The sequence below is a fragment of the Labrus mixtus genome, chromosome 9, assembly GCF_963584025.1.
Source record: "Labrus mixtus chromosome 9, fLabMix1.1, whole genome shotgun sequence".
NCBI lineage: Eukaryota > Metazoa > Chordata > Actinopteri > Labriformes > Labridae > Labrus > Labrus mixtus.
The window spans coordinates 29,142,821-29,152,820 of NC_083620.1; the positions used below are offsets into that span (position 1 = coordinate 29,142,821).

Genomic DNA, 10,000 nt, shown 5'->3' on the forward strand with positions numbered 1-10,000 from the left:
CAATAACTGGCATAATAAGACATAGATGAGTAGGTAGACTGGGTGGACCTGATTACCCTGTCTAACATAAAGCTAAGCTTTTTAAAAGACTCAACAGAGTCAGAAAGACGTAGCGAGATGGGTTAGGTCTTAAAATGTGTCTGTGGGACAGACAGTGGGTTCAGGGTGTTTGACCTGAGGGAACAGGTGGGTGTATACAGGGCCTGACCGTGAATGGCTCTGAAAGTGAGGGTGAGAATTTTAAACTTAATCCTACAGTATATGCCACAGGGAGCCAGTGCAGTGGGCGGCAGTATCTCAGTCTGTAGGGACTTGGGTTGGGAATCGGAGGGTCACCAGTTCAAGTCCCGGCACGGACGAAGTCCGGAAATTGGTCTGGTAGCTGGAGATGCGCCAGTCCACCTCCTGAGCACTGCCGAGGTGCCCTTGAGCAAGGCACCTAACCACCCCACCAGCTCAGGAGCGCCCGCTGTGGGCAGCCCCCTCACTCTGAGACCTCTCCATTAGTGCATGTCCATAGGATCCTGTTTGTGCATGTGTGTGTATTTCAGCCTGTGTTTGTGTAGCATGTTAACTAGACAGAGTGTAAAAACAGATTTCCCCTCACGGGATCAATAAAGTATAAATAAAAAAAATTAAAAAATCACGGAGGCGCTGCACCTGGATTTACTAATTGAGGCGCTAAACGTTAGCTTGTTGGATGAATGAAAGTCAGAGTCATATTGCATTGTTGAACATGCCATTCATTTATTTTACATTTATTGACTTTCACATGAACATATTTCCACCAAAAAAACACCCACTAGTAACTCTTGCAGAAACTGCTTAGCGTTCAAAAAAGAGTTTCCCCTTCTGGTTGGAACACCTGCCTGGACACAAAGGTTCCTACCTTACATAGAGGTATCAGTGAGATCCTTTACATCAAACACCACATATCATTTAGTTAATCTGCTGCTCCTACACGAGTAATCAGTTATTATTTAGAAGTGGGTATAACATATGGCAGGCTTTCCCAACCACATGGGGTCGCCTGAAATTTTGATGCATTGATCAATAAAAAATCGAATGTACATTCAGATATATCATGTGGGCCGTAGACGATGATTGCAGAGTCTCTGTCGGTCATCCATTGTGCTGAAAGGTCCTCCCAGCCTAAACGTGGTCTAACATGAATGTTTACTCACAACACAGTAGAAAAAAAACATTTCATGATCGACAACGATACTTTGAGGAAAAAGTTTTGGATGTCTGGGGTCGACTCTGGGTGACCACAGTTGTGTAAAGACTTGTGTAAACAGAAAACTTCAAGTTCTTGGTCTTTTTCGGTTCTCTGTTTTTTTTTTAATTTTCAAAATCCCAGAGTTGTGGTGAAGGCAAGGCAAAGTTGTGTGAGTGACTGGTGAAGCGAGCGAGAGCGAGAGAGAGAGAGAGAGAGAGAGAGAGAGAGAGAAAAAAAAAACAGAGACTAAGAGCCTGAATAAAGCGGCGCTTAAGGAGAGGAGAGAGGACGTTAACAGACGGTAGAAGGTAGTTGGTTTCCATCAAAGCATTCAGGGCTCTCGCCGGCTCCCCCTGGAGAGCGTGGCGCCCATAGGTGACCGTCCATATTGCCTGCCCTATGCCCTCATGTTACTCTAAATACAAAATATTCTACATTATGAATAAAAATGGGACTGAAAAGAGCTACATTTTTTTAATTTCTCTGCTGCTTTTTATCATTATTACTACTTTAATAATATAATTTTTTAATATTTAATATCTATCTTCTGAAAGTCTGAGCAGTTTTGCATCTTTATTATTGCCAGGGAGCCATGCAAAATGCTAAACTGACTCCAGAGGTATACATTGATCCTCATATTTTGATAGGTCTGCTGTATTTGAGGAGTTGAGTCCACCATTACTTATCGGAAATAAAGATCCTGACACACCAAGGAGATGGAAAAAAACTAGCGGAGACGAAAGCCTCCTGTGGTGTCGCCTCACGTCTTGGCCAAAAAGTTGCACTTGAACACACCGCAAAGACTACAGCTGACCGCCAACCATCACGTCTGTTCTGCTCATGTGTGAGATGAGGGGCGGTAGTCCGTTGTTTATGATACGAGAAGACCATTTTCACACCGCTGTCGGTCACCACTCGTATTATAGGTCGTCTACTGATGGAGAATAATGTCTGATAAAAAGTAGAAAATGGCGCTGGCGTTGTCAGTTTTTGGTCTTTTAGTGGGAAAATAAAAGAAGAGGAGGAGGAGACAAATAAGGAGAAACCGCACTAATGGGTGAAAGCATGGATACTACAGAGACATGCTCAAGAGGATTTACTGAACCTGAGAGGAGAGCTGGAGAGAAATGAAACAACAGAACAGCCAATCAGAGAGATTCCAGATGGGTAGGTACGACGACCGCTCACCGACGGTCCAACTAGGACCGATGGCTGACGATCTCCGTGGTGTGTCAGGGCGTTAACACGAGGACCACAAACTGCTAAAACTTGTCTTTCCAAACCAGGTTTACCTCTTAGTTTAGTTGCAGCCGACAGGAGTGATCTGAAGAGGAGCAGAGTCACCCCCCTGCTCAGCACTGGGTCGGATTAAAGGGTAGATTGTCGTCGGGGCGTTGCCGCCGTGAACTCTGAGAGGGAGAAAGAAAATGTTTCTCAGGAAAGGCACACTTGCCGTGAAGACACATCCTGTGAAAGAGTAGATCAGAGCTCGAGCCTCTGTGTCGTAAAAGGAGACGATCCCTCCTTCATAGTCCACAAACACTCCGACCTTCTCGGGCACCTTAGACAGGGTCAGGATCACAGGTGGGTTTGTGTTAGCCTGGCAGCGTCCCCAGTAACAACCCAGCGTCCAGCATCCGTTTTCCGGACTGAGGGACAGATCGACACCCTTCCTAGTGATGGACTCTCTCGCCACTCCGACTTCCCATCTTGTTTGCCTGTTGAGGTGAACTTCGTAGTAGAACTTGCCAGAGGAAAAGCCTTGTTCTCCGAGGACATAATGCAGAGTGTCAAACCTCGCGGGGCTGTCAGGGACGCTCCTCTTTGTGCCTCCGTCCCTCACTTGTTTCCTGTCCTCTGAGACGATCAGAGAGGGGTGCGCAGTGTTGGGATCCAGAGTCAGATTTATTGCATGTTGCGTCTGGATGTTGCCGAGCTCGTCACCAAACAAATTCTCATTTTGTCTCTCTTCGGCCAGGTCGACTTCTCTCGTGATGATCTCCATCTGTTCGTTGAGCGTCTCCACCGTTTTGGTCATTGCACTTTTTACCGTCTCCACTTCCAGAAGACGATGCGCTCTCCCTGCAAAGGGATGTTTTGTGCTGGAAGGCGGGGACTCAGGTGGGAGGCCCTGGAGGAGTCTGAGGTCATCCTGGGTCTTTGAGAGCTCTTCCAGCGTGTTACTCGTCCGATAGTCCTCGATGATCTCCAGCTGCAGTTGTCTGATGAGATTCTCAGCCTGCTGTTCTTCCGCTTTCTGCTTCCCCTCCAACAGCTCGACGAGCGTCACCATTTTGGTCATTATCAACGCCACCAGAGCATCGAAGGCCTTGACAGTTTCCGCTTTTGTTCTCTCCAATTCCTCTCTACCTTGCTTCATTGAGTTCTGAATCGTCAGGATCGTGTTGTGCTTCTTGCTCAGGTTCTGCTTGACCTCTCTGTTGACCTTCTTCAGCTTATGTTTCCTCTCCTTAAGCTCCTCCTCCAAAGAGACGGCTTCATGCATCTCGTGGTGGTCCTTCAGGCACAGGATGCAAACACATCTCTGGTCCTTCTTGCAGAAAAACTCCATCACCTTGTTGTGTTTCTTGCACATCCTGTCTTCGAGGCGCTTCACAGGGTCGATCAGCTTGTGCCACTTTAACGCCTGCACAGAGTGATGTGGCTTCAGGTGACCGTCGCAGTAGGACGCCAGACAAACCAGGCAGGATTTCAGGGCTTTACGCTTCGTCCCATGGCAGAGATCGCAGAACACACCCACAGCACCGGGAGGGGAACTTTTCACATCAGTTGTAAATCGTGTCTCCTTGAAAAGCTCCAACATGTCTCTGAACTCTGTGTTCACTTGCAGAACCGGGGTTTGTCCGAACCCCGCCTTGCACAGTGGACACTGGCTCGAGTCCCTGGTGGCCCAGTAGCCCGTGATGCAGCCCTTGCAGTAGTTGTGTCCGCAGGGAATCGAGACGGGTTCATTGAAAACTTCCAGGCAGATAGAACATGAAAAATGATCATCGGACACAGAGGACCATTTTAGAAGATTGGAAGAGGCCATATCTGGAAGAGAAAATGGGGCAGGAGCAAGTTTAAGGATCAAATAAATGAAAGGAAAATCGAGATAACAACAAGGCTTAAATTGACTGGAGTCCAAATTCTAAACATCATAGAGAGCTGTCTCCCCCCCCCCCCCCACCCCCCCTCTCTAGAGTCGATGCTCACTCAGGTCACCATGTGGTGGACTCTGAAGCTTCAGTGTTTATCCAGCTCTGCATGGGTCTGTAAACCTTTCTGTGTTCTAACCTCTCTCCATTTTTCAAAAGCATCTCCAATATTGATCCTAGTTTGAGCACGTTTCTGCTCGTGGAGCTTATTAGAAACATGCAGAGGCTTTTTAGGTCGGGTACAATCACTTCTATCTGAACCACTTCTCTTGCCCGCTTCCATCGCTGCAACACCTGTTGACCTGATAACTGCTCTCATCTCTGGCAAACCGAGGGGCATCCAAAACGGCTGTGTGGGGGATAACCTTAAAGAGGTCATATTCTGCCCTTTTTGGGGTTCATATATTTAATCTATGTATCTACTAAAGTATGTTCACAATAGATAAAGTTATTAAAAAGTGTCTGTTTTCATGTTCTGTCGCTCCATGCACCGGCTCTCTTCTGACTCTCTCTCTAAGGCTCTGAAGTGCCCACGTTCAGAGTCCCCATGTGTGCCAAGTCTGATCTGATTGGTCGGCTTGTCGGCTCTGCCGTAATTGGTCAGTCGCTCAGCACGGTTCTCGGAAATGTCACGCCCCTTTTATCATATTGGGAATGCAGCCACTTTGGCTCCGAGGGCCGGGGAGCAAAAACATTAGCACCTTAGCACTACTGTGCTACCGCAGGCTACGGCATATCGTGGGCGTGCTACAGAAGTTAACGGCGTGCAACATGAGCTGCTGGGCTTACCACAACGAGCCAATGGGCTTAGATCAGTGATCTCACACTGACAAGACGTCACACTGGCAAATTTTTTTTCGAGGGGGGCTAGAACCGAGCGTTACATGCAGCTAATGCTACAGCTAACAGGAGGACGTAGGAGAAGCTGGGTTTACGCGGACTTTGAATCTTTGCACATAGATGTGCCTAAACATGCACAGGACACTTGGAAAACACACTAAAGAGCATATAAAACCAGAAAAAGAAGAATATGGGACCTTTAAAAGCGCCTACCTTCTCTGGTCCAAACAAATCCAGAGCATTCAGGAGCAGAATCTAAAGTTAGAAGGAGGACATACTGGCTGCTGCATTGTTGTCAGAGAAGCCAGCACTTCAACATGTTTCCTTAATGATCAGATAGTAAGATACCTTTATCATCTCACTCTCTACACAGCTCACTGATTGATCCTTTAAGCCAGGTATGCACTGTAGGACCAATTTTCACCTGATTTTTGAGTCGCAAAACCGATTTTAAATTTGATTTATCTCCCATTTCCAGGTCATTATCAAAGAGCCATTCTATGGTAAGTGATTCCAGCTTGTTGAAAAATCTAGCTTTTAAAGGAAAACGCTTGAAAACTTAAATTGATGGTCCTCTTTTTTTCATTAACATGTGACCATGGTCAAGCCTGATAATGCCATTTGATGTTTGGTGGACTCCATTAATAAAAAATAAAAAAAATTTCCAGTCGTATCTTTGAGTTTCAGACACGTCAGTACAGAACAGATAACCCACTGAAAGTGCAGACTGATACATGTTGGAATGAGGAAACATTAATTGGATAAGAGATGAGCGGTTACACAGTTAAAAAGTCTCTTCCAATGAAAACAAACTAAAAGGCTGAAAAACTGAACACAAATAAAGGAACTTAAATCGCAAATACGATATTACGATAAGGCAAGTTTTTTCAAAAGATGAGTGTGAGTTTGCAGCCCTGCTCTCTTTAGATAACGTTTACAGGAGATCTGACTGCAGAACTTATCGCCTTTGTGTCAATGTGGACTTTGGAACAACAAGAAACCGCACCTGTGGATCTCAGGGAGTGTGCAAGAAAATATCTGATACCTAACTCAGGGCGAGGCCTCTCTGGTCATGATGACAGAAGTATGAACAGGTTTTGCAGGATCTTGCAGACATTGGAGCGTTGTCTTTCAGTGTAAGACTAATGCTATAAAGTTGTGATATGCACCTCAGTTTAACCAGTTTGTACACGGATAAATGTGCCTTTATCTGAGCATTTGTACTTAAATTTAAAATCGCTAATTATTAAAAATAAAACATGCAGGCCTGTTTCCTGTTTTCCTGTAAGATCCTCATTTCTTACATAGTTTACAAACAACATATTACCAGAGTGTATGTTTCACTCCATGCTTTAAAAGTTAAATGTCAGAAATAAAATGAAAGGGTCAGAGCAGGTAAAGGAGTCAGAACTCACCTGTTTGGTCGCCTCAGCTGTGGATTTCTCTGCGAGCGAAGCAGAAAAATTATCTCCTAGGTTTCATTTCACCTGTAAGCGGAAAACACACCTCTCCCACGAAGCACGCCTCCTTCTGTGTGTGTGTGTGTGTGTGTGTGTGTGTGTGTGTGTGTGTGTGTGTGTGTGTGTGTGTGTGTGTGTGTGTTTGCTTGTACTTCTATCGTTGTGAGGACCAACGTCAGTGTTTGACCTTCAGTGTGAGGACATGTTCTGGTTAGTTGGGATGTTTTTGTAGAGGAATAGTTAAATAAAGTGAGAACATTTTCACTCATGGAAAATGAACATATATATTTGTAAAAGTAAAAACAACTTGGAAAACAAATAAAACATAGTTAACAGTAATCTAACAGCAGTTTCCACATGATCCCTGTGCGCCTTTCTTACCGCACTCTCAGGAGTTGATCGCACACCCTCTCTAGTCAATGTTTCCACAGCCAGCGCCATGGTGAGTCTCTGCAACTGCTCTCTGCTCTGTTCCTAACACGCTTTAAGGCACCCGGGCGGCAAAGCGCTGGCTCTGGGTACAGGACGTGATCCGTAGGTGGCAAAACTACGGGGAATATCATACATTCAGACAAGAGAGTCGGTGACGTTAGCTGCATTTCTGGAACGTTTAAAACTCTTCAACTTGAGCGCTCGGAGCGGCCGCACAAAAAAGGCCGAGCTCTCCAAAAGAAGGCGCTGTGCTTTTTCTCCGCGCTGCCGCATTTTGCTCTGAACGCTCTCTCCTCAATTGGAAACCATTTTGAAAATATGCTGGTGCTCAGAAAAAAGTTGACACGGAGCCTAAGTCTATTTTCAAGTTGTTCGTATAATTAGGGCCGTGACTGATACTTGAATGCAAGCAGCCGTATTGTAGCTGTTTTGTCAGGAGGCTAAAAGTCTGCTGCAGCTCAAGTGGCATCCTCCAGTGTTAAAAAAATGAAGCCGATGCAGAAGTGCAAGATTCGTCGAGTGTCCGCTTGAGGCTGTCTGCAGAAGCACCGGAAGTCACATACACACCCATTCAAAAAAGCAGCAAAAAATGAACATGTTGGTCATTGATTCCTGTATCACCGACAAGATCGGGAACAAAATCAAACATTCAGCGAGAAAAAAACTCAAAGGAAAGTTAAAGTCTTTCTGTGATTTTTCACACTTAAATGTAGAAATCAAGTATCTCCTCTGAAAATAACTCTGTGAGTCATGACTGTCTACAATGGGTGTAACACCCGAGTCCCACTGTCTGTGATGCTTTCAGAGTTTTCAGAGTCCTATCTTCACTTTGTTTACATCGCCCGGACGGCCGGCTGACTCCTCCCCTCGTGTATAAAAGTTGTTTAATTGAGGGACTAGAGAAAAGAAGAATAACATACTGTACTCACTGCTTAACTGTGTTTCTAGATCACGCTCATTTCAGGTAAATTTACATGCAGTGTGAAGATACGAGCAGAATAAAGATCGCTAGCATTAGCATGCTAACACAACAATGCAGCGCGAGTTGTTTTGGTTTCATGCTGGTGCTCAAGGGCGACATCTGCTGGATCAAAACATCACATATAAAGCCTTTAAGGTTTAAATTCTGCCCATGTTGGAACCAACTCAGCCGGTGCAACACCTGAAATGTTAGTAGAGCGTAACATCCCTCATAAACCAGAGATAAATTCAAACTAGATTACATCTGAACTCACACAGAGCTGCTGACACTGGTGTTGGAGGAGACCACTTCGTTCTCTCATTTTCTATTTTAAAAATTCTTCTCTTTGAAAGGTGGACATTTTGGGACATTTAGATATTTTGGAGACTTTTCATCAAGATGCATCCTCTTAGCACTAACAGAAGATTTCTCTTTGGATAGCCTGATTGTTTTTGTAGCTCTACATCTGTTTATATGTGGGACCTGCTGTCGTTTGTCTATTTGTTTGTTTGCTTTATCCCAGTTTTTAATCAATACGTGACGCAAGCAGAGCCTCGGCGACATGGACTGAATTAAATTACAGAGAGAGAGAGAGAGAGAGAGTGTGGTAGAGCGAGGTTGAGAGACAGGGAGAGAGAGAGAGAGAGAGACAGAGAGAGAGAGTGTGTGGTGGAGCGAGGTTGAGAGACAGGGAGAGAGAGAGAGAGACAGAGAGAGAGTGTGGTAGAGCGAGGTTGAGAGACAGAGAAAGAGGAGAGAGAGAGAGAGTGTGTGGTAGAGCGAGGTTGAGAGACAGAGAGAGAGGGAGGGGAGAGAGAGCATCAGTGTTGTTTGTGCTGCGATCAGAGAGCAGAGAGGACCTCTTCATCACGAAACAACCAGCGGCTTGATTCCAGGTAAAACACACCTTCACCTGCAGGTTTTAGTGTTTTAGTGGTTTTAGGTTTTTCGTGCTGTTTTTTATCAGAGAAGATGGAGATGCTGAAAGAGGGGCGCTGTTCAAACCCCCTGAAATAACCCTGTTTAACATCTGTAACACGTACAGACAGCATGATGTTTTAAAAAGAATCTCGTGTTTTTGTTGTTGACATGGATGAAGCTGACGCACACCTTTTATTCTGATGCGTGTTTTCATTGTCTGTCCGTGGGGCGTGTTTCCCCCCTCATCCTGCCCGTTACTACGCACATTGGCACAAACCACCAAACCTGATCTGTCGCGTTTTATTTCCTCTATTGTGATTTAATCTGTATTTTTTTAAAAAGCATCGCTGTCATGTTGGATCTGAAGCCGATCGGGGGTCTGTCTCTGATTGATTTCTGTGTGTGTTGGCTGTGTTTGTGTCCTCGGGTTGGTTTGTTGTAAAATGGAGGCTGGATGGAGCAGAAACAGGAGGAGGAGGATGCTGCTATGGCCTTCCTTCCTCCTCCTCCTCCTCATCTCACAACCTGCTGGTCCACATCACATGGCGTTCACACACCTTTAAAATATTCTCATATTAAACCGTGAAATCGTCGTTTCGTGTAAATGTAGTCGGTCTGCTGTGCTTTGTTATTCTGGTGGTTTCCAGTTCGACCAGTGATCCCACAGGACCTCCTGTGTTTGTGTGGGGAGGGAGAATCTCCTCCTGTCTGAATAACTACAACCCTTTATTTTATTTTATTTTATTAGAATGATAATCCTATTATTCCACAGTTTGATACTCAGAACTTAATGAAATATTTTAGAGAATATTACAAATCATTTTGTGTACATGCATACAAATGTCCCTTTTTGGGGTTTTGTGTATCATGTATGTCCACAACATAAAATTATTATTTATTTTATTTTTATTTGATACATAAACTGTGAGGAATCCAAAGTAGCCATTAAAAAAGTCACAGAATAAGAGAAACAAGCGGCTCTGTTTTTCTGATTGAGTCATTATCTCTG

The 10,000-nt window shown here is 44.8% G+C and overlaps 2 protein-coding genes across 3 annotated transcripts in view; one reads left to right on the forward strand and one right to left on the reverse strand.

The window, feature by feature from the left end:
* Positions 1-722: 722 nt before the first annotated feature.
* LOC132980897 (E3 ubiquitin-protein ligase TRIM39-like) lies at positions 723-6,721 on the reverse strand. The gene is made up of 2 exons (XM_061047272.1): positions 6,633-6,721; positions 723-4,273 (listed from the first exon to the last, which is right to left on the reverse strand). The coding sequence occupies exon 2, from the start codon at positions 4,269-4,271 to the stop codon at positions 2,520-2,522; it is 1,752 nt and encodes a 583-aa protein (XP_060903255.1). The 5' UTR covers positions 4,272-4,273; positions 6,633-6,721; the 3' UTR covers positions 723-2,519.
* A 2,165-nt stretch (positions 6,722-8,886) lies between these two features.
* The window catches only part of clip3 (CAP-GLY domain containing linker protein 3), a 32,883-nt gene continuing 31,769 nt past the window's right edge, over positions 8,887-10,000 (forward strand). For both annotated transcript variants that reach the window (XM_061047274.1, XM_061047275.1), the window contains exon 1: positions 8,887-8,966. The gene's annotated coding sequence lies outside the window, so the exon portion shown is untranslated. The remainder of the gene's footprint in view (positions 8,967-10,000) is intronic.

Coding starts and splice junctions, on each gene's coding strand:
- LOC132980897 (XM_061047272.1), bottom strand. CDS start 4,271: ATGGCCTCTTCCAATCTTCTAAAATGGTCCTCTGTGTCCGATGATCAT.